General features: G+C 49.6%; 2 protein-coding genes across 2 annotated transcripts in view; one reads left to right on the top strand and one right to left on the bottom strand.

Moving 5' to 3' along the window:
- Positions 1-24,670, top strand: part of LOC135174134 (gastrula zinc finger protein XlCGF17.1-like) — an 872,006-nt gene that overhangs the window by 215,276 nt on the left and 632,060 nt on the right. The gene's annotated exons all lie outside the window — the stretch shown is intronic.
- On the bottom strand, positions 16,453-17,382 carry LOC135174152 (olfactory receptor 14A16-like). Its single transcript, XM_064141391.1, has one exon. It carries the CDS (start codon positions 17,380-17,382, stop codon positions 16,453-16,455), a length of 930 nt encoding a protein of 309 aa, XP_063997461.1.

A 24,670-nucleotide genomic window follows, 5' to 3' on the forward strand; every position in this document is an offset into this window, starting at 1 on the left:
CATTACTGATTTGTAGCTGTACTGTTCACCCCTGTGTCAGACGCAGCCTGTGTAAGATCAAGCCTGGGTTACTCAAAAGAAAAACAAAAGAAGGAATTGTGGGAGAATTTTCTTGCTAACAGGACATGAGCTGGTAAGCAATAAGCAAACCCATGCTGCAAAGTGTCCTTGAGTCCATCTTCAACTCAGAACACCATGTGCTGGGTGGCACCCCCCACGCACAGCTGCAGGAGGCTGAGCCCACCAGATGCAGGAGTGGACACCACAGCTTCTTTTGATACAGACTGACCTGTCTGTACCTCACACATAACTTTAAGCCAACCTGTACTTTCCACTTGTACCAATCTCACACTAAGGTAGCTGTGCAGGCCTCTCCCAAGCTCCGTATGAGCTGCTGTATTGCCTCAATAAAGTGTACTGCTTGCAGATAGCTCAAATCGAGTCCTCTCATCAGTACCCTGATCCTCCTACCTCCACTGGCTTCCTGTGGCTGAACTTCTCTGCTGCCACTTCCCCCTGGGTCCCATCCCGGTGCAAAATGCATCCCATGGCCCCCTCTCAGGACTGACTGCAGTACAAACTGGACACTCTCTTGCCCTGCCAGTACAATCTGGGTCCTGTCCCAGTCCAAACAGGGACCCTTTAACCCCTCCAAGTACACCTTAAGGCTTGTCCCATCATAAACTGGATCCAGCAAAGGGCTGGGCTGAGCACTGTGACATCCCTTGTGGCAGCCAAGCTGAGTGGCAGCAGCAGGGAGGTGTCTGGGGTGTTGGTTTGAAGCTGGAAGTTCTGCTCTGTGCTGTCCCCAGTCAAAAGGCATCACAGGCTCTGGCAGGGACAATTTCCAATGCCCTGGGGTGCAGCAAAGCCTGCAGAGAGTGAAGATGGCCAAGAGCAGATGAGATGTGGCAGCAGGAGTGTGGCCACTCAGACACGGGGGTTGTCCATGGAATCGTCTCAGACAGCGCGCCCCAAAATTCGAATTGAACTATCAGCTCCATGAGAATCAACCACGTGGCTTTTGCTATATATATTTTGGGACCACAGATACTGGGACTTCCAATTAGTGAGTGTTTGACCTCTCTTGATTCAAGTTGCTAAGGAATTTCATTGACTTTATCAGTGGCACTTTATGCCACAAGACTCTCTGACCAGAACACTTCCAAAACCTCTACCAGATTGCTTCTCACTAACCCTGCACAAAGAATTTGTGTGGGTAGCTGCACGTAAGTTTGGGAAAATCCTCTTTGTATATATTAATAAATTATTTAAAACCCTTCAAATTTGCCTCATAGCTCACCCCAAACACAGGCTAAAACCCCTCTAGAACAATGTGCTGAGCCCTCACTTTTCCAACCTGGTACTGTTCTCCCTACAGCTTGGGAGTTTGGCACCTCTTTGTGCTAGTTTGAAGCAGGGTAGAATGTTTTGGTGAGAAAAACTAGATCATAGGCTGTGAAAGGAAAACAATGGTGATGTCTACTCCCCTCAGAGTCTTGCTGAAGAAGAAAATGTAAACATTAGATAACATTCTCGCAATTTTGTCACACTTTCTGTCTGGGCTCTGACTGAGCTGCATCTCCCTAACCTCACCTTTCATTTGGACTAACCCATCTTTGCTTCATAACCTCTTGGCTGAACCTCTGTTCTTCCTTAGGACTGGGGTAAGGTTGAGAGGGGCAGAGGGAAGGTGCAGGGGTGGTTGAGAGCCCCTCCTGGGGACTCAGGTTTCTGGGAGGGGAGTTGTGTTTCTGTATTACCTTTTACCTTGTGTATTTCTCTATATAACTGTATATATATTGTAAATACCTGCTTGTATATTGTGCTAGCTGTAAATAAATAGCTTCATTTATATTCCCAGAGCCTGCTGAGACTAGTCTGGGTACCTTCTAAAGTGTGGGGGGCGGGTAACACCCAAACCACCACATATTTTATTTGGTGCCCAACGTGGGGCTAATTCATTTGAGTGACTGTTAATTAACCCTGGGAATCAGAATGAAGGTAACGAAGCAGCTATTGTACTTGGTGGGGGCTACTATGTGGTCTGTTTTCTGTTTTCTTGTGTACAATTGGATCAAAGCCCAAATTGGTTATTTCTTGCTTATTGTAGTTTTTAAGAAGGTCATAGCTAAACTTTCAACCATTTTCTGGTCCTGGGGTGATCTCATTCTTGGATATGCTGGTTTTAATGTCACTGAAAATCTTACTAGTAACATTACAGGGGCATTTACCAATACTATTACATCCAATCAAAATACTGCTTTAACTACTGCATTGATGAGAGTAATTTACCCCTGAACTGAGATGCCAGACCTTTGTTCAGGATTTTGTTCATGTAAGACCATGATGTTACTCTTAGGTGTCAATTTATGTCTTGTAATTTTGATTTTAATATTAATTCTGGCAATATGTGTGAAAAATTCGAATGCAGTGCCTGTAAGAACTATGAAGGTCTCTGTCTCTAAACAAAAAGGGACAGTTTTGCAACCAAATCAAAACACAGATAATTCAGGAACACAATCTCCTTCCCAGACAGAGACACTCCCTGCACCTCCCTCTTCAGGTTCTGGGAACGCTGCCAACACTCCTAGCAGGAATGACAACAAGACAGGATTGGCAGGCATCCCAGGAGCACAGGCAAATAATACTACTGATAATATTAGTAACAGTAGCTCAGTCAGTTTGAATCTGAACCTCCAGCCAGCAGACCAGAACCCTGTTAGCTCTAAGGCAGATCTGAACTCACAGACTTCAGGCCAGACCCCCAATGATTCAAACCCTCCAGTAGATGCATCCAAGTCTGTTGCTGTGCAGGCCATATGGGCACCTGCTAAGGCAAAAGCCAAGACACATCATTTGACAAAGTGTGACTCAAAGGAGGATGTAAGAGAGGGGACCTCTGGTGAGCAAGAGGAGGAAGAGGAGGCATTTAGTCTTCAGGACTTGGCAAACATGCTAAGATCCCTGTACTCTGATGAGAAGAGAGCTGTGAGGTTGGCTGCCAAGAAAGAGGATGGTTCCAATGAGTTTAAGAATGCTAGGAGGAAGGTTCTGTTTCTAGGCCAGGGACAACCAGAGCAATAGGAAGAAGAGGAGGAGGATGACATCCCGGACTCCAACGGTCCTCTCAGAGAGGTCAGGGAAGTTAGAAAGGAATATGCAAGGAAATCAGGTGAGCCAATCCTAAACTGGCTGGTGAGATGCCATAGCATTGGTGCCAATGCCCTGCAGGTAGGAGACAAGTCTGCCAAGCAGCTGGGACCACTCACCAAGGAGAGTGGAGTGGACAAATACCTGGCAAGTCCACTTGGTAAGGTTAGCTTGTGGACACGCATTCTGTTGGCTGTGGCTATGAGATATCCTTCCAGAGATGATCTGCCATGGGCTGCCAAGAAGTGGAACACCATTGAGCAGGGTATGAAGCTTCTGAAGGAGTTTGCTGTGAAGGAAGTGCTTTATGGAGATCATGGCACACATGAGCCTGATGACATTCCTCTTGGGACAGGTCTCATGAAGAAGCTGATAAAGCTTGCTCCTTCATCCTATGCTAACATCTTGGCCAGTAAGTTTCTAGCAAGGAGTGATAATGGAAGGTCTATCACTGTTGGTGAATTCACTGACCAGCTCAGGCAGATAGAGGACAGCTTGTCACATTCTGCCCTAGTCTCTGCCATACAAACTCTAGGTACAGAGATAAACGATGGCATTAGAGACAGCATGAAAGAACTGAAGGAGGAAATCAAAACTTCCATTACCAATCTGGTAAAGGATACCATTCCTGCATCATCTGAATGGGTGCATGTTTCTGCAGTCAGGAACAGATGCCCACCTCCTGCAAGGCAATTCCAGCCCAGGAGGAGACAAATTCCACCCAGACATCAGCAATCACGTGCGTCACTGTGGGTAATTCTGCATGACCAATACAGTGAGAACATGAACAAATGAGATGGTCAACCTACTTCAGCTCTTTCAAAGAGAGTCAGGGAACTGCAGAGTGGCAGAAACAGAGGCAACAATGCCAGAAAAGTAGCTGTCACTTCTTCAGCTCCCAAGAGCAACCGCAATGATTCCAACAATTGCAATTTCTCTCACAACAACACCAATCACTGTGTACACCCCACATGCTGTGTTCAGCATTAGGGGTGCCCTGCCTCCAGGCAGGAGGAAGAAAGGCACAGTGGAGAGACCCAAATCTATTGGAATGTATTCATTAGGTGGCCTGGCAGTGTTATGAAGGGGACAGTTGAAATCTGAGTTTGGGGTAAAATGCAAGGAGGCTGATTAAAAAGGTATTAAATAATTTATTAATGCACACAAAATAATTCCCCCAAATTTATTTACAAGTCTCCACACAAGTTCTTGGATGCTGTTAGCAGAACTATTTTGCAGAATGTCTCTATACAATGGGAATTTGAAAGGTTTGAGGAAATGTCTTTAACAGAGAGTATGCCAGTTTCATTCACTGCCTGTGAGGCTGGTTAAAATCCTTTAGCAACTTGAACAAAGAATGAAGAACACTCACTAGTCCTAACATCTGTGGCCCAAAACATAGGCAGGAAAATATCCAACAGAAGTCCTGTGGTGAATTCCACATGGGCTGCAAAGTGGAATCAGATTCTGGCTGAGGTGGCTGAGGTGGCTGATGTGATGAGTGGGGGAGTGGCAGGTGAGGGAGGAACAAATGAGCAGGCAAGCTCCTTCTTCACCTGTTCACCCCCAGTTATAGGGTAATGGCCGAGGCTGATGGTCTCATTGGCCACACAATCACCCAATCACCTCTGCCAATCACCAAAGTAGACCCAAAAATGGAAGAACCCACAAGCTGTTGTCTTCCAAAAATGGGGGGCGCATTCGCCTTGCGGGTGACAGGGGTGTGGTCCTATGAAGCCCCTCTCAGGCAACTGGCTTAAACCAGGCTACGTTGTTGTCATGGAGAGTAGCAAAAGCTCTCTAAGCTTCTCTAAGCTTTTGCTATATTGTGTAGTTTCCAGTGCCTCACATTCAAGCCAGAAGCATCGAAAACCCAAAACAATCTTTCAGTCCCATGGGAAGATTTCTCCCTAGGGTAAGTGAAAAGGGTAAACACTGGCCATGTTTTCCTTTCCACTTGACCTCGCTTTCCAGACAACAGGGTATTGTTTTGGTTAAGTAGAAACGACTATCTCGGGCCTGCCCAGCACCTGCAGGTGGGCTGGCCTGAGGAGTGGTCTGAATATTGTTTGAGTAATATTATCCAATTATATAAATTGCTTACTGGTTTTTACCAATGTATGTGAACAACGTAAAAGTGGTCTGAATTGTGGGCTAGTCCTGTTTTGGAACATTATAAAAATGGTGGACAGGCCAGGATCGGGTGCTCGTGCTCTTGCTTTTGCCCTTGCGCCCTTGCCCTAGCCTTCTGGGTCTGCGTCTTGTCCTTCTGGGTTTTTCCAGCCTTTCTGTTTTTTTTTCCCGGACTTAACAACAACAAACTGCTCGCCGATCTAGTCTCGCCTCGGGCGGACGCCGAGTCGCAGAGGCTAAAACCTGCATGCCTGGACCCTGATCGGGAGAAAGAGACTCCTACCAAGCTACAGACTGTGAGTAGCTGACGAACTATTAACTCAAACCACAAAACCTCAAAAGAACTCTCTTTAAACATCATAGACTCTTTAATCTGCCATTTTCGGAAATGTTACTTTGATCTCAATCAAAAAGAATTCACAGTGGTGGCGTAGTTTCGGGAAGAGGGAATCCGCATTCTTTGCAATAAATCACTGATAAAATAGTCAACGCCTCGCGTATTTTCCCCATAACTCTGCCGCGAAACTGCGTTCCACGACAGATTTGGTGTCAGAAGTGGGATTGAGAAACTGAAGTAACAGCCGAGTTTAGAAATGGCTCAGTTTGGAAGGAGTTCTCCTACACCAGTAGATGCCAGATCGCCAGATCTCACAGACACCCTGTATGTCAGATTTGCTTCCGTGTTTGAATCAGCTAATTTTAGGCATGTTGCAGAGGCCTGGAGGCTGGAGGCAGAGGCGCATAAACGTGAGATAGAGACGTATAAACAGGAGGTCAAAAAGCTGAGTGATGAGAATGCCCGGAAAGAATTGCATTTAGAGCAAGCGCGTCAAGAAATCAAGTCGTTGCAGAGTGAGAGAGAAGCTCTGTTGAAAGACGCTGTCAGGCAGAACTTGAGCTTTCGCGCAGAGCCCGCTGTGACTGAGGACAGGATGAGAAGTATGGAGGAAAAGTTAGACAGGTTACTAAGCCGAAAGTCATGGTCTGGGAGCACTTCCCGAACACAATCAGCCGTTAGTTCCCGTGCGGACACGCCGCAGCTCTTGCACTCTCCGCCTAGAGTCTCTCACGTCAGTACGCCTTCCCACGAGCCCGACTTCTTTAAAATATCTCCGGTGAGGCATCTTCCTCAGCCAATGAATCCCCAACCAGTGGCAGAGCCGTCCCTGTTGCCGCTAAAGCCATGCGGCTCGATACCGCGTCCGCGTGAGGTGCCCGGACCGTTTAACTCACCAATGCCGGTTCAGCCAGCAGCCGCTTTGCCTCAGCCGCAGTCGGTTCCGGTCCCGGTGATTCCGCCGGAGCCTCGAACGCCTCCGCTGATGCAGGCACCCCAGCCACCGGCAGCGCCATTACTAATAGTAACGGAGCCTCTAACGCCTTCACAGCCAACTCCGCTTCAGCAGCCGATCTTGCCGACAACCCCGTTTCCGACGGTGCAGCTGCCAGCACAGGAGCTTCAGACGACCCCGCAGGTCCCGGCGCTTCAGTCGCCGCCACCAGCAGGAACGCAGCCGATAATCCAGCCGCGGGTCCTGCAGCAGCAGTCGTCCGCAATGCCGCAGGCAGCAGCTATGGTGCCGCTTTTCCCGGCTCAACCGTCTCCTCAATCTCAGTCCGTCCCAGCGTTCCAGCAAGTCCCGATGCCGTCTCAAGTTCAACCATCGGCAGCGCCACCGCAGCCGCCATCTTCCCAACCATCTTCACAACAACAACAGCCGCCATCTTCTCAACCGCCACGCCCTGAGCAACCAGCGCTAAGCACACCTGCGCAGCGCCACACCGCGTTGCAGCCTGCAGTTGCGTCTATTGATAGCGACATGGAAGTGGAGGAGGTGCACCACAAAATGAAGTCCTACTCCGTGAACCCTCTCTTTGCGTCTGAAACTTCGCAAGGACCGAAAGGAGGCAAAACAACAACCACGAAAATAAAATCGTACACAGAAACGCAGATAGATGATCTTAGGGAAACTTATTCCCGCATGCCTAATGAATCTATAATTGAGTATGTGTATCGTGTGGTGCAAAGGGGGGCGGAAAGGATTATCTTATCTCGTGAAGAGGTGGGAAGAACTAACTGGGGACCCGAGGTATTTCTTGGGGATGGTCCTGAGGGAGACCTTGCGTTAAGTGCTAGGATTTTTCACTGGGCTAGTGTTTATGATTCTTCAGATAGGGGTGAACCTACAGAGTTTTGGATTAGATCCCTTGTTGAGCTAAATGAAGCATTTACTATGGTTGCCTGTATCCAAGCTGTGAATCATAAGGGGTTATATGCACATGCAATGGATGCTCCAGTAGAGCCACACAGGCTTGGACCCCTGATAAAGGGTATGCCTGGCTTCATAAAGGCTGAAGGTATTAGGATAAGGAGACAAATCGAGAATGCAATACAAAAGAATGAAGAGCAAGGGCAAAGCTCACAAAGTGTAGTACATCATCCTACATGGAGGGAAGTGCTTACAGAACTAGCCACTCTAGGGAGACAAATGGGTTATCATGATCCTTTATCTGTGCCAGAATCTGTCTTTCAGAAGGAAAAGCAGTCTGGAGGCAGGAGCAGCTCTGCATCACGAGGAAAACACCAAACGGTGCGGCATGCCTGGACATCTGGCAACCCCAATGAGAGTCCACGATCGAGCCCACGATCAAGTCCCAGGGGGAGCCCTGAGCTTAATCGTCGCTCTGAATCTGGAATAATGTGGGTACCGACTTCTCAAGGTAGAGGTGTACTCCCACTGCAGGAACAGAAGTATGCAGTGAAACCTCGTGATGTGTTTCAGAGGAAACAGATAGAGCGTGATCCTGTGAAGAATGAGATCATGTTTGAGATAAAAAAACTGTTAGAACAGATACTAAAAGGCAATGGTAACGGAAAGGTGAAGCAGAACCGTAAGAAAGGCTCTGCAAGCACGTCTCCTACCAAGTCAGGTTCTCCTGATCGGGGAGGAGATAAGAGCAAATCAAAAAACTAGGTGTGGCGGTGAATGATTCAGGCCACACTCATCGCTCTGTTTCTGAATGTCGAAGGTCTGACAAACCTGAACCCTATATCATGATCCCTACTGGACCAACTAGAGCTGCTGTCAAATACCTAATAGATACAGGTGCACAAATTACAGTGCTAAATGCACAACTAGCAAAGCATCTGAAAATATTGCCATCCCGGAGAAAGGTAAACATAACAGGTGTTACAGGACAACCTGAAACATGCTATTTAGCCAAAGCACAGCTGTGGCTACCTGGGGAGAAAAGAAGTACCCTGGTAGAGTTAGCATTGGCTTCGTGTAAACATAATATCCTTGGATTTGGTGTTCTAGCAGGTAGAAGATGGCATCTTCCTGACGGAACATTATGGAGCTTTGGTGCTTATGAGGTGAGGAATAAGAGGCAAAGGTTAGCCCATACTTGCGTTCGCTTGTTGCAAACAGCTCCTCCTTTGCCAAAGTCACACATTACTTGTGTTGCACAGTATCCATTGCCAGCTGCAGCTAAGCAAGGTATCACTGAGGTGATAGCCGATCTTGAGAAGAGACAGATTATCACTAGAACTCATTCTCCTTACAGTTCACCTGTTTGGCCAGTCCGAAAATCGAATGGCCGATGGAGATTGACGGTAGATTTCCGGAAGCTAAATAGTAACACTCCTCCTCTTACTGCAGCAGTTCCTAGTCTTTCGTCCACAGTGACAGCAATCCAAGCGGCTTCTCACACCTGGATGACGACTCTAGACGTGAAGGACATGTTCTTCATGGTGCCGTTGAGAGAAGAGGACAAACCGCAGTTTGCTTTTACCTGGCAAGGTATTCAGTACACATTCAACCGTCTTCCACAAGGGTACAAACACAGCGCAACCATTGCACACAATGCACTTGCAGCTTTGCTTGACACTGTTCAGCTTCCTAAGGATGTTAAGATGTACCATTACATTGATGATATCTTGGTGGGAGGGAATGATAAGGAGCAAGTTGGTGCAGTGGCTGAGAATATCCGAGAGCTGTTGACTAGCCAGGGTTTGACCATTCCTAAGGAAAAGTGTCAAGGTCCAAGTCAAGAGGTAAAATTCCTGGGATCATGGTGGATAGCAGGTGCAGTGTCTGTGCCAGATGACACTCTTCAGAGCATTGAAAAGGGCCAAATACCCCAAAATAGAAAAGAGTTACAACAATTGTTGGGTACTCTGGGTTACTGGAGGAAACACATTCCAGGTTTCTCAGTAATTGCCCGTCCTCTGTATGATTTGCTTAAGAAGAACAAGCATTGGGATTGGACTCCAGAACATTCTGATAGCCTGAGGTTTCTCAAGGATGAACTAAAGGCATATCAGAAGTTGGGGCCCTTACACCCAAAAGATGCCCTGAGGGCTGAATGGGGTTTTTCCGCGAATGCCTCATACTGTGGAATTTTCCAGAGAGGACCCAATGGTCCTAGTAGAGCTCTCATGTTTTCATCAACAGCATTCAAAGAGGCCGAAATTCGGTACTCAGATTGGGAAAAGGGACTTCTTTCCCTAACTCGAGCTGTTAAGGAAGCAGAAAAGCTTCGTACTACACAAGATGTTGTAGTGCAAGGCCCATTTCCTCTGCTAAAAGCGATCCTTAAAGGAATTCCTCCACCAGAAGGAATTGCCCAAAAGGCTACTGTTAGAAAGTGGTATGCCTACTTAGAGGGAATTTCACAGCTGATGCCGCTGAAAGAGGGACCTACAAAGGTATCCAAACTTCAGCAACCCATAAATCCTGATAAAGCTCTGCTTAGTCAGCCATATAAGCCTTCTCCTATTCAGGTAGCCCCTGAGATGACCGCAGACTCCGACAAATCGGGAGTGTGGTTCACAGATGCATCCTCTCGGAGGGTAGGGACGAAGTGGCACTACAAAGCCGCTGCCTTGGAGATTGCTACAGGCCAGACCATCACTGAAGAAGGTGATGGCAGTGCACAGGTAGGGGAGTTGCGTGCTCTTATAATAGCAGCCGAGAAGGGAGCAACAACTATTTACACTGATTCTTATTCCACGTTCAAAGGCACCACTGAGTGGATTTGCCAGTGGGAAGCGAATCAGTGGAAGGTATCAGGTGCGGAAGTCTGGAGAGTCGAAGACTGGAAAAGGCTATTAGAGATTGGCCGATCCAGACTCCTCAAAGTTGGTTGGGTAGAAGGGCATTCCAAAAAGCAAACACCAGCTACCACCTGGAATAATCAAGCTGATTTCCTGGCAAAGATCAACATAGTGGATGAGGACAAAGGAGAATGGTGGAGATTAGCTGAGTGGCTTCATATTAAAAGAGGTCTTTCAGGAAAAGCAGACCTTTACTTCAAGTGTAGGTCTAGAGGGTGGCCAGTTTCTATGAGTACCTGTAAGGAACTCATTTCATCTTGTCCACAGTGCAGAATCAGGCTTAAACAAAATCATCCCAATCTAGCTCCAGCACAGCATATCAGAGAGGACAAAAGGTTATGGAGTACATGGCAAGTTGACTATGTGGGTCCTTTAAAGCCCTCACACGGGAAGAAATACATACTGGTGGGGGTGGAAGTGGTTTCAGGATTAGTCATGGCTACAGCAACTAATGCTGCCACAGGAGCTCAAACTATTGAGGTCTTGAAGCAGTGGTTTAGTGTCTTACCAATGCCAGAGTACATCCAAAGTGATAATGGATCTCACTTTACAGCGTCTTCTGTACAAGACTGGGCTAAGGGTGAAGGGATTACATGGGTGTTCCATACTCCCTATTATCCTCAAGCTAATGGTATTGTAGAGAGAACAAATGCTCTGGTTAAGAAACATGCCATGGTATCCAAAGGTAACTGGGATAAGCGCTTGCCATACGCAATTTTCATTGTGAACAACAGATGGGGTAATTATGGTAGTCCTAAAATAAGGGCATTTTGTCCTGACAATCCAGTGGAAAATGCTAGTCATCCACCAGATAAATCTCAGCACTCTCAACAGTCATTACACAAATTACAGGTGGGACAACCAGTAATGGTAAACTTACATTCAATTGGAGTTGTGCCTATGACCCTGACAAAACCAAATGGGCTGTATGCTTGGGAAGCAACTGATGTAAGTGGGAAGACTCATCGTATCAGTGCACGATGGATTCTCCCAGACTTCTGAACTGCCTTTGCATATACCAGGTTTTCTGCTTTGTAAATGTTCAATAAAGCTTTGTTTATTCAGGGGGGTGGGCATAAGTATTAAGTTAGTTTAGATTAGAGTTATGCTTATGTATTAGTTATGTTAAGAGTTAGATGTAAGTTGTATTTCATTTTGCTTTTCCGATTCTTGGCTTAATGTGAGCCAGGGGGTGGAGTATGTCATGGAGAGTAGCAAAAGCTCTCTAAGCTTCTCTAAGCTTTTGCTATATTGTGTAGTTTCTAGTGCCTCACATTCAAGCCAGAAGCATCGAAAACCCAAAACAATCTTTCAGTCCCATGGGAAGATTTCTCCCTAGGGTAAGTGAAAAGGGTAAACACTGGCCATGTTTTCCTTTCCACTTGACCTCGCTTTCCAGACAACAGGGTATTGTTTTGGTTAAGTAGAAACGACTATCTCGGGCCTGCCCAGCACCTGCAGGTGGGCTGGCCTGAGGAGTGGTCTGAATATTGTTTGAGTAATATTATCCAATTATATAAATTGCTTACTGGTTTTTACCAATGTATGTGAACAACGTAAAAGTGGTCTGAATTGTGGGCTAGTCCTGTTTTGGAGCATTATAAAAATGGTGGACAGGCCAGGATCGAGGCCCTTGCGCCCTTGCCCTAGCCTTCTGGGTCTGCGTCTTGTCCTTCTGGGTTTTTCCAGCCTTTCTGGTTTTTTTTCCCGGACTTAACAACAACAAACTGCTCGCCGATCTAGTCTCGCCTCGGGCGGACGCCGAGTCGCAGAGGCTAAAGCCTGCATGCCTGGACCCTGATCGGGAGAAAGAGACTCCTACCAAGCTACAGACTGTGAGTAGCTGACGAACTATTAACTCAAACCACAAAACCTCAAAAGAACTCTCTTTAAACATCATAGACTCTTTAATCTGCCATTTTCGGAAATGTTACTTTGATCTCAATCAAAAAGAATTCACAGTGGTGGCGTAGTTTCGGGAAGAGGGAATCCGCATTCTTTGCAATAAATCACTGATAAAATAGTCAGCGCCTCGCGTATTTTCCCCATAACTCTGCCGCGAAACTGCGTTCCACGACAGTTGTCTGTGTTTCTTTTGTCCTGTTTTCCCACCTCTGGCTGCAATGAAGACAGGCAGGTAAATAAGACAGGACATGCTTAAGCCCATTTTATGTCCTTTAGGACAATTCACCACAATACCACCCCCTGGCCAATGGGCCATTATCTGAGGACATTGGATTACTATATGTTAATTAGGTTGTACAGAGAATCACAGACATTACATAAACTGTAGAACATTACATTAACCATCATGAACACTGGAACATACAAACTGTGCATAAACAACAGATACATACAACCATATTTTAAACAAAAGATGAGGTAGACTGACAGTGTCCAGCCCCTGAGTATAAGATGGCCTTTATTGTATTAAACCTGAGCTGCAATTATAAAAGAGGAATATTCTGGCACAATCAGCAGTCTGGGGTTATCCACCATGCACTTATGCTGTGTGTTTTCCCACTTACATCTGTGGCCTCCCATGCATACAATCCCCTTGGTTTTGCTAGGGTCGTGGGCACAATTCCTATGGGAGGTAGATTTACCAAAACTGGCTGGGCTACTTGCAGGTGTGTTAACGAGTGCAAAGATCTTTGTTTTGCCCCTCCTGGCATGTGGTTAATATCCCTCACTGGCTCAGTAGGACAGAATGCCTTAACTCTGGGACTGCCATTGTTTCCCCACCTGTTATTCACAGTGAAAACTGTGTGAGGTAAACTTTTGTCCCAGTTACCCTTTGAGACATTGGCATGGTTTTTTAATCATTCCGTTTGTCCTTTCCACAATACCATTGGCCTGGGGGTAATATGGAGTGTGAAACATCCATTTAATCCCCTCACCTCTGGCCCAATCTTGCACTGATGTGGCAGTGAAGTGTGAGCCATTATCACTTTGGATACACTCAGGCATGGGTAAAATACTAAAGCATTGTTTCAGAGCTTCAATGGTTTGAGCTCCACTGGCAGCACCGGTGGCTGTGGCCATCACTAAACCTGAAACCACCTCCACCCCTACCAATATGTATTTTTTCCCATGTGAGGGTTTGAGAGGGCCAACATAATCAATTTGCCACCTGTTCCACAGCCTTTTGTCCTCTTTGATATGTTGGGCCGGAGCTAAGTTGGGATGATTAGCTCTAAGCCTAATTCTGCACTGAGGACAGTCTGAGATAATTGTCTCACAAACAGTTGCAGGAACTGGCCATGCCCTAGGCCTGCATTCATAATACAGACCTGATTTTCCTGAGTGGCCTCTTTTGATGTGCAACCACTCAGCCAATCGTTTTCAATCATCCTTCTCTTCATTAATTACATTAATCTTTGCCAGGTAATCTACCTTCTCATTCCAGATTGCTGCAGGTGTTTGCCCTCTGGAATGTGCCTTTCCCCAGCCCACCTTAAGGGGTCTGGAGCAGCTTATTTCTAACAGCCTTTGCCAATCGGAAGCTCTCCACACTTCAGTATTGGAAACTCTCCATTGGTTCACTTCCCACTGGCAAATCCATGCAGTGGCACTTTTGAATGTGGATTGTGAGTCTGTGTATATGGTTTCTGCCCCATTCTCTACTGCCAGCATAAGAGCTCTCAGTTCCTCCACTTGCACACTGCCATCACCCTCCTCAGTGACAGTCTTGCCTGTGCTGATCTCCAGGGCTGTGGCTTTATAATGCCACTTAGATCCTACCCTTTGTGAGGATGCATCTGTGAACCACACTCGTTTTGTATCAGAATCCATGGTCAAATCAGGAGCTACCTGAATAGGAGATGGCTTATAGGGCTGGCATAATAGTGAGGTGCCTGGGTTTATGGGCTGCTGTAGCTTGGACAGCTTTGTGGGCCCTTCTCTCAACGGCATTAGCTGTGTAATCCCTTCCAGATAGGCGTACCACTTTCTTAGTGTGGCCTTCTGGGCAATCTCTTCTGGTGGGGGAGATCCTTTAGGGATCACTTTCAGCAGAGGGAAAGGGCCTTGCACTACAATGTCCTGGGTAGAGCAAAGCTTTTCTGCCTCTTTAACAGCTCGAGTTAGGGAGAGGAGTCCCTTCTCCCATTCAGAGTACATTGTTTCTGTCTCTTTAAATGCCATTGATGAAAACAGCAGAGCTCTGTTAGGGCCTTTGAGTCCCCTTTGGAATATCCCACAGTATGAGGCATGCTCTGAAAAGCCCCATTCAGCCCTTAAGGCATTTTGTGGGTGCAAAGGTCCCAGTTTTTGATAAGCTTTCAACTCATCCTTGGGGATTTTTAGGCTTTCAGTGTGCCCTGGGGTCCAGTCCCAGACTTTGTGCTTTTTAAGCAAGTCATAAAGGGGACAGGCAACTACGGAGAAGCCTGGAATGTGCTTCCTCCAGTAACTCAAGGTACCAAGTAGCTGCTGAAGCTCCTTTTTATTGTTAGGTAATTGGCCCTTTTCAATGGCTTCTAAGGCATCCTCTGGCACTGACATTGCACCTGCTATCCACCATGATCCCAGACATTTGACTTCTCGCCTTGGGCCCTGACACTTGGCTTGTAGGATGGTTAGCCCTTGGCTAGTCAACAATTCCCAGATAGGTCCACGTACCTGTCATGGAGAGTAGCAAAAGCTCTCTCAGCTTTTGCTATATTGTGTAGTTTCTAGTGCCTCACATTCAAGCCAGAAGCATCGAAAAACCAAAACAATCTTTCAGTCCCATGGGAAGATTTCTCCCTAGGGTAAGTGAAAGGTAAACACTGGCCATGTTTCCTTTTCACTTGGCCTTGCTTTCCAGACAACAAGGTATTGTTTTGGTTAAGTAGAAATGACTATCTTAGGCCTGCCCAGCACCTGCAGGTGGGCTGGCCTGAGGAGTGGTCTTTATATTGTTTAGGTACTGTTATCCAATTGTGTAAGTTGATTACTGTTTTTTACCAATGTATGTGAACAACGTAAAAGTGGTCCGAATTGTGGGCTAGTCCTATTTTGGAACATTATAAAAATGGTGGACAGGCCAGGATCGGGGGCTTTTGCTTTTTGGCTTTTTGGCTTTTTGGCTCTTTTGGCCCTTGCGCCCTTGCCTTGCCTCTAGCCTTCTGGGTTTTTCCAGCCTTTCTGGTTTTTTCCTGGACTTCTAACAATCTAGCCTCGCCTCGGGCGGACACGCCGAGTCGCAGAGGCTAGGAAGCCTGCATGCATGGACCCTCATCGGGAGAAAGGGACTCCCTACCAAGCTACAGACTGTGAGTAGCTGATGAACTGTTAACTCAAACCTCAGAGACTCAAAAGAACTCTCTTTAAACATCATAGACTCTTTAATTTGCCATTTTCGGAAATGTTACTTTGATCTCAATCAAAAGAATTCACAGTGGTGGTGTAGTTTCGGGAAAAGGGAATTCGCATTCTTTGCAATAAATCACTGATAAAATAGTCAACGCCTCGCGTATTTTCCCCATAACTCTGCCGCGAAACTGCATTCCACGACAGTACCGAGCCCACCTGTTCCTTGTCATTGCCCCTCACTAAGATGCCATCAATGTAGTGATAGATCTTAACATCTTTTGGGACCTGAACCTCACTCCTCAGCTCATTGTCTATTGTCCTGTGTCACGGACAAGAGCCTGACTCAGTCTTCCCAGCAACAGAGCCATGCTGCTGCTTGTGCCTCCCGTGATCTTCCTTTCTCCAGGCTGGACAAGCCCAGTCCCCTCTGCTGGGACTCTTTCCGTCTTCCCCTCTGGACACAGGCATGGCCCTGCAGCTCCACAGAGGAGGAGGAATCTCAGAAAGCATAGTCCCTGAAAGGTCCTTGATTGTGTTGCACATACAGGGAGCAGAGCTCCTCATGTCTGCAGTCTCTGGGTCACCCCAGGCAGATCAGTGCTGAACCAGAAATGGTCATAAGAAAGATATTTCTGGGAGAACAACATTGTCACATGCAGAACACCACCAGAAGAAGCCAAAACTAGAGCAGCCAGGCTATGTCTGCTCTGAGTGGCATGAGATCAGACCTGCAGCAGAAGACAAAGAGTTTATTGCTTCTGAAAGCATCCAGTGAGCACTTTGCTCAGGGCAGCTTCCAGCTCCTGGTTCCTCAGGCTGTAGATGAGAGGGTTCACTGCTGGAGGCACCACTGAGTATAGAACTGACACCACCAGATCCAGGGATGGAGAGGAGATGGAGGGGGGCTTCAGGTGGGCAAAGGAGGCAGTGCTGGCAAACAGGGAGACCACAGCCAGGTGAGGGAGGCAGGTGGCAAAGGCTTTGTGGCATCCCTGCTGAGAGGGCATCCTCAGCACTGCCCTGAAGATCTGCACATAAGACACCACAATGAATACAAAGCAGGCAAAGACTAAACAGACCCTGACCACAAGAAACCAAACTTCCCTGAGGTAGGCTGTGGAGCAGGAGAGCTTGAGGATCTGGGGGATCTCACAGAAGAACTGGAGCACAGCATTGCCCTGGCAGAGGGGCAGGGAAAAAGTGTTGGCTGTGTGCAGCAGAGCACTAAGAAAGCCACAGGCCCAGGCAGCTGCTGCCATGTGGGCACAAGCTCTGCTGCCCAGGAGGGTGCCATAGTGCAGAAGTCTGCAGATGGCAACGTAGCGGTCGTAGGTCATGATGGTGAGGAGAAAATACTCTACTAACATGAAAAAGGGAAAGAAAAAGACCTGGGAAGCACATCCTGCATAGGAGATGTCCCTGTTGTTCCACAGGGAATTGGCCATGGATTTGAGGACAGTGGTGGAGATGATGGCCAGATCAAGGAGGGCGAGGTTGATGAGGAAGAAGTACATGGGGGTGTGCAGGTGGTGGTGCCAGGCGATGGTGGTGATGATGAGGCTGTTGCCCAGGAGGGCAGCCAGGTAGGTGGCCAGGAAGAGGCAGAAGTGCAGGAGCTGCAGCTGCTGTGTGCCTGCAAATGGCAGGAGGAACTCAGTGATGGAGCTACTGTTGGACATTGCCTGCCTCTGGCCATGGAGACCTGTCCAGGGAGGAAAAGCAGTGACAAGTTAGGGGACACTTCTCTCTGAAGACAAAGGTGCAGTGCCCACAGAACAGCCTCTGCCTCAGCTGAGTGAGGAAGGGCTCAGCTCATGCCCCATCCCCACCAACCACTGGCAGGCTTCAGCACAGCTTCCAATGCAGCTTGGACACTCAGCTGCCATGAAGACACCTCTGGGACAGGACCTCCTGAGTCAGTGTCAGAGCACAAAGTGACCACAGCCCAGCCCCAGTCCCACACAGCAGGAGTCCTGTGGCTCAAGGGAGACTCAGGGAGCAGCACTGCAGAGCTCTGCAAACAATGAGGTGAAGGCACAAAGGCAGAGGGGCTTGGTGTGAAGCCTTCTCCTTGCCCTGCTCTGCTCCCTGCACCTCACACAGTGCAACTGAAGAGCTTTGGTCACCCTTCTGTGTGCACACTGCAGGAGCCTTCAGCTGCATGTCCAGATCGCAGTATCACAGTATCATCAGGGTTGGAAGAGACCTCACAGATCATCAAGTCCAACCCTTTACCACAGAGCTCAAGGCTAGACCATGGCACCAAGTGCCACGTCCAACCTTGCCTTGAACTGCCCCAGGGACGATGACTCCACCACCTCCCCAGGTAGCCCATTCCAGTGTCCAATGACTCTCTCAGTGAAGAACTTTCTCCTCACCTCCAGCCTAAATCTCCCCTGGCGCAGCCTGAGGCTGTGTCCTCTCGTTCTGGCGCTGGCCACCTGAGAGAAGAGAGCAAAACCCGTCCTGGCCACAACCACCCTTCAGGTAGTTGTAGACAGCAATAAGGTCACCCCTGAGCCTCCTCTTCTCCAGGCTAAACAATCCCAGCTCCCTCAGCCTCTCCTCGTAGGGCTTGTGCTCAAGACCTCTCACCAGCCTCGTCGCCCTTCTCTGGACACGCTCAAGCATCTCAACGTCCCTTTTAAACTGGGGGGCCCAGAATTGAACACATTACTCAAGGTGTGGTCTAACCACTGCAGAGTACAGGGGCAGAATGACCTCCCTGCTCCTGCTGGCCACACCATTCCTGATGCAGGCCAGGATGTCACTGGCTCTCTTGGCCACCTGGGCACACTGCTGGCTCATGTTCAGGCGGGTATCAATCAGTACCCCCAGATCCCTCTCTGTCTGGCTGCTCTCCAGCCACTCCGACCCTAGCCTCTATCTCTGCATGGGGTTGTTGTAGCCAAAGTGCAGCACCCTGCACTTGGAGCTATTGAACCCCATCCCATTGGCCTCTGCCCATCTGTGCAGGCGGTCAAGGTCCCACTGCATAGCCCTTCTGCCCTCCAACCCAGTCACATCTGCCCCCAGCTTGGTGTCATCTGCAAACTTGCTGATGACTGACTCCATGCCATCATCCAGATCATCAATGAAGATGTTAAGGAGGATGGGGCCCAGCACTGATCCCTGAGGGACACCACTAGTGACTGGCCGCCAGCTGCATGTGGCACCATTCACCACCACTCTCTGGGTCCGGCCCTCCAGCCAGTTCCTAACCCAGCACAGAGTGTTGCCATCCAAGCCATGGGCTGACAGCTTAGCCAGCAGTTTGCTGTGGGGGACAGTGTCAAAGGCCTTGCTGAAGTCCAGATAGACCACATCCACCAAGCGGGTCACCTGATCATAGAAGGAGATCAGGTTGGAGAGGCAGGATCTGCCCTTCCTAAACCCATGCTGGCTAGACCTGAGCCCTTTGCCATCCCTCAGGTGCGCAGTTATTGTCCCCAAGTTATCCTGCTCCATCAGTTTCCCTGGCACTGAGGTCAGGCTGACAGGTCTGTAGTTCCCAGGTTCCTCCATCCGACCCTTCTTGTGGATGGGGACCACGTTGGCAGTTTCCAGTCTCCTGGGACCTCTCCGGTGAGCCAGGACTGATGGAAAATGATGGAGAGCAGCTTGGCCAGCTCAGCTGCCAGCTCTCTCAGCACCCTGGGATGGATCCCATCTGGTCCCATGGACTTGTGGGTGTCCAGATGGCTCAGCAGATCCTGAACTAATTCTTCATGAATTTCCAGGGGAACACACCGCTCCCCGACCCCATCCCCCAGTTCAAGAGGCCACTTGCCCTGAATTCCTCCCTCCTTACTGTTAAAAACTGAGGCGAAGAAGGCATTCAGGACCTCAGCCTTTTCTACATCATCAGTTATAGTATTCCCCTCCTGGTCCAGTAAGGAGTGGAGGCTCTTCTTGCCCTTCCTTTTAGCATTGATAAATTTTTAAAAGTGCTTTTTGTTATCCTTCACGGAAGTGGCATCCTAAGTTCTAGCTGGGCCTTAGCTTCTCTAATTTTTCTCCTGCATAATCTGGCTATCTCCTTAAACACGTCAGGAGAAGGCGTCCCCTCTTTCCAGAGGTGATACACCCTCTTTTTTTCCCCCAATTCCATCAGATGCCAAGGCCATGACTCATGAGCTGGAGCCCACAGCTTTGAGGGCACTGCCTCTGCTGGGTCGGAGAGGAGACCAAAAGGTTGCACTGGGAAAAGTGTCTGCAGGGCAGAGAGTGGCCCAGAGCTGCCTGATGCCCCTTGCCCGGCTGCTTGGCAGCAGATCCCTCTCCATCTGCCTGCCCATGTCTCTGCTGCCTGCAGCTGTCCCTGCCACCAGCTGCTTCTCTGTGCCCAGGTCTCTCCCTACTCCCTACTGACAGATCCCATCGCACCTGCTGTGTGCTCAGCTCTACCCTGCAGACCCCTCCCAGCATCTGGGCACTGCCCAGACTGATCTGGAGCTGTGCAGAGACTCAGGAGCAGCTCAGGGAAGCACCAAGGGGACCTGAGGCTTCAGTGTCTTCTGCAGAGTGGAGAATTAAATTCCAGTCTCACCCTGCCCACCAAGGAGAGCAAACTCCAGGGCCAAGACTCCTTCCCTTCCAGGAAAGGCTGCCCTGATCTTCTGGAAAGGCCCCTCAGAAATGCCCAGGGGGGAGCTGCAGCTGGGAGCAAACCTGACCCATGCAGCACCCTCTGCTCAGCAGAAGGACTCTGCCCTGCCCTCCTCTGCCCTGCACTTCCAGGGATGGCTTCTTCCACCCTCAGCTTCTGCCCACAGAGCCATGGGGAGCTCTGCAGGCAGGCTGAGAGCTGAGGCTGGCAGGCAGCAGAGTCCCTGCCCCAGCACACAGCCCCTGGGCTGCAGGGACCCTGCTCTGCAGGACAGCCCTGCCCACCCCTGCCTGCAGCCCAGGGCTGCACATCTCTTCACAATGGCCTGAGGAGAGCCTCTGGGCAGGGAGTCCTCCTTACAGAGCTCATCAGCTGTGGCTGTGCCAGCTGCAGGAGATGCCTCCAGGACCTGTAGCTGCACTGCCCTGCACCCACAGACTCACCTTGTCAGGGACTGCAGTGACTTCTGCTCCAGTGAGCTCTCAGCATCCTCCTGGTCCTGGCCAGCTCAAAGCCCTCTCTGCCACCCTCATCTGCCTGAGATGCCCTGGCACTGCCCTCAGCCCTGCTGTGCTGTGCAGAGGAGCTGCTCCTGGACAGAGCTGTCTCTTTTCAGTGCTGCCTCCTTTCAGCAGCTCCCTGCAGCCCAGGAGGCCAGACCAGATCAGCAGCAGAGGAGCAGCCCTGCGCATGTTAATGACCTCTCTGGTGGCTTTGGTGCCAGCTAAGCCTCAGAGACTGAGAGGAAGATGATGAAACCTCTCCAGAAGTTGAAGCCAGCTTCAGGCTCTGAAGTTTCTTGCATCTGTTAATGGGTCCCAGTGAAGACACTACTGGGAAGGTGTCTTCAGGCTCTGGTTAGGGCAGAGATCTGGAGGCAGTGCTGAGAGGTCAGGACAGCGGAAGGTGGCTCTGATGCTGAGCACACCTGGAGGGCTTTCATGAATCCAAAGGACCAAGCCTTGACCTGCACACCCTGGCAAGGGAGATCCTGTCCCTCCCTCAGTCCTCAGGGCACTTGCTGAGGCAGTAGGATGTGGACAGGAGCAATGGCAAGGGCAGGACTGTGGCACAAACCCTGCCAGTCTCCTGAGGAAGGACAAGGAGGCAATGAGGCCAATACAGCCTGGGCTACAATGCAGCACAAACTGGATTCCCTTGATGCTCCTGGGACTCACTCGATCCCTTCCAATGGGGACATGGATACTCTGAACCCCTCCCAGTACACACTCTGCTGCTTCCCAGGACTCGCTGGACCCTTGGCACCATCCCAGGGCACTCTGGGACATTTCCTAGTACAAATCAGACCTCCTGATCACCTCCAAGTCTAGACCAGGCCACACACCAGTACCAACTGCTTTGGTTTTCCCTTTCTCAGTTCAGACCTGGCTCTCTACCACTGCTAATTGCTATTGTAGCCCACTCCCAGTACCCCTCTCAGCACAGCCTGGCCTCTCTCCCAGCACAAACTGGATCCTCACACACCTTCCCCATACTCACTTGGCCCAGTCCCATTACAAACTGGATCCCCTGATCCGCTCCCAATGTACCTTGAGCCTCTCACACTCTCTGTAGCCAGTGTCCCCAGGACCTATATGCCTAACCACTGCTCCTCCCCTGACCACAGGCCCCTTCTCTACCCATAAGGAGCTGAGCCCATTCCTCACCTCACCCCTTCAACCTCAGCCCCTCCCTAAGCCATCCCTGCCCTTAATTCTACCTCCATTGGTCATCCTGGCCCCAGCCTTTACCCTTTGCATTCACCACTTGGCCTTAACTGCAGCACTCAGCCCAGCCCAACCCAATCCCTGCTCCTCAGAGGTGGTGCTCATCTGAACCCAGCCCAGCACCATCAAGAGGACACCAAAGGCTCTCCTCAGCCTTGGCCTGAGCCCCAGCACTCAAAGGCATCTCAGAGCCGTCAGCCTTCCCATGGGCACCTCAGCCTCAAACCTCCTTCCTGTGCTCTCAACTCTCATCTGTAACCCATTTCCACCCTTGACTGACTCTGCTTGGCCTCTGGCGCAGGGCAAGGGCCATGAACCACAGGAGCAGCCACATGACCTTGAAAGAGGAGGTCTGGAGGAAGATCTGCCAGGATGGACTTTGGAGGCTCTCCATAAGAAGCTGAAGGCTCAGGGAGTGCTGTGCTCATGTCTCAAGGCTGCTTTGAGCTGCTGGAGCCTTCCTGGGTGTGGGCAGAGAAGGAAGCCTTTAGGAAGTGCAGCTTGGAAGGTTCAGGCTGGGGCTGAGGACAGAAATGTCACTCAAAGGACAAAGCTGTGGTGCAAGAGGGGAGCCAGGAGTGTGGGCAGCCCATGCCTGGCTGTGTGCCAAGGTATCTCCAGCAAGGGTGGAGAGCCCTGAGGGCAGGTGTGGAACTGTCAGGGTGAGAGCTGGCTGGGGAAGCAAGATGGGAGCCTGAAGGGCAAGAGGTGCAGGCATGGGACAGCACAGGACAGGCTGCAGTGGGGATGGCCAAGGGCTCTGGCCAGTCTGAAAGGCCCAAGAGGATTGAGCTCTTTGTCCCCTTGACTCTGGCAGTTGCTTCTGCTCCCATGGCTGGGGAGATGAAATTTTGTCTTGAGGCTCTCAGCATCTGCCTTGGCAAGGCCTGAGGGTCAGGGCTTGGCCTTTCTGCTTCACAAACCAAGCCCAGGCTTTTCTGGCCTGCACTTTGCCTTTGCCTCCCTGCACTCATGGCCTCCAAGGAGCTGCTCTAACAAGTCCCTGGGGAGGTTTCTCAGGAACAACCGTCAGTGGGGCCCATCAAAACTTCAAGGTTCTTTGAGTTTTTCTTCTGCCTTAGACTTCTTGAGAGGTCTCTTCAGTCTCCTGGCAGCTCCTAAAGTTCATGCAATGAGCCCCAAGTGTCCTCAGGAGCTGTTTTTCTCTCTGCAGTTATCTTCAAGCTGTCAAAACACAGCAAACACAACTCAGTGCTCATGGCAAAGGGAATAGGCCGCAGACTGGGGGGATGATGTGTTCCTGACACGTGAACCAGAGGGGATGCACAGCCTCACTGCGTGGATAGCTTACTGGGCAAGCAGTGCCCATCCAGCCTACCGGGGAGAGACAACGGAACTGAGGGTCACCAGCTCCTCTGAGCTCATCACCGCTCTCCGCAGACTTGTCTGTGTGCAGGCTATATATGATAACAGAAATTATGATTGCCCCTTTTATGCTTCTCTGGACCCGGAGAGACTGCACCCCATTATGAAGGGTTTGCCAGCAACTCTGCAAATCCAAGCAATGAGGAATATAGAGAAGGTTCAAAGGGCAATTGCAAAAAATGCAGAGGACAATGCCCAAGAGCATGTAATGACTTGGGCTGAACTGTTAACTGACTTAAATGCCCATGGGCTCCAGTTTGGGTTTGGGTCTCCTGAATACAAAAGGGCTGGTGAGAGACAGTCTCATGCTTCTCCCCGGACACAGTGACTGGAGATCCAGAGAGCTGAATGCCCCGAGGAATAGTTGGTACTGACAAGCCCTATCTCTAGGGGTATCTAAAACTGTCTTAAAGCAGGTGGCAGATTGGCAGCTGAAAGATTTATTGCGGTGCCGTGAGAAATTAGCTGCAAAGCCCAGAGTCAGCTGTGAGAAGCCCAGGGCCAGCAGCATGCCCAGCGGTGGCTCCCAGAGTGGCGGCATGCCCAGAAGCGGCAGCCCTTTCCCTGCTGGGAACTTTACCTCATCCCCAGACAGAAAGGTTAACCCTTTCTTGTCTCCCACACGGGAGACAAACCACTGAATTATTGTAATAGTGGTTCGGCAGCTTTTAACAGTCAGCAATCATGGGGAGAGCTACAGAAGCCCCCAGAATAAAGACCTGCTGTCTAGGTGAGCCACCTGTGGTCACTGACCACTTGCCCCACTACACTGGGTAAACCCAGAGGCTTATATGCCTGAGAAGCCCTAGATGCAAATGGAAAAGGCCACCGGATCAGTGCACGGTGGATCGTCCCCAATTACTAATTGTCAAGCCTGGCCTTTATAGGCCAAGGCAGGTTTTGTCTCCTTACAGGTTAAGGTCAAAGCAGAGGATCAGCTCCTGACCAGCACCTGGGAAAGGAAGAATCAGCTACACCAGAGATGGAGGCATATCACTGGGGTGGCCAATGGATGATGGCATCAGGATCCACAGACTGTGATCTCCAACCATGGACTCAGAGCATCTGAGGCTCTGCCATGAACTTTGTTGCTCTACCAGGAACAGAGCAATTTTCAAACTGACTGTGTAGCTTTATTTAATACTGTTTGGGCTATTGTTAAGCCTTGTTAAGTATTGTTAAATATTGTTGGGGCGATTAATGTGTTGTTATATATTGTTAATGTTGGAAAAGGCTAAGCTGTAT

This window comes from Pogoniulus pusillus, unplaced genomic scaffold, assembly GCF_015220805.1.
Source record: "Pogoniulus pusillus isolate bPogPus1 unplaced genomic scaffold, bPogPus1.pri scaffold_47_arrow_ctg1, whole genome shotgun sequence".
NCBI classification, from domain to species: domain Eukaryota; kingdom Metazoa; phylum Chordata; class Aves; order Piciformes; family Lybiidae; genus Pogoniulus; species Pogoniulus pusillus.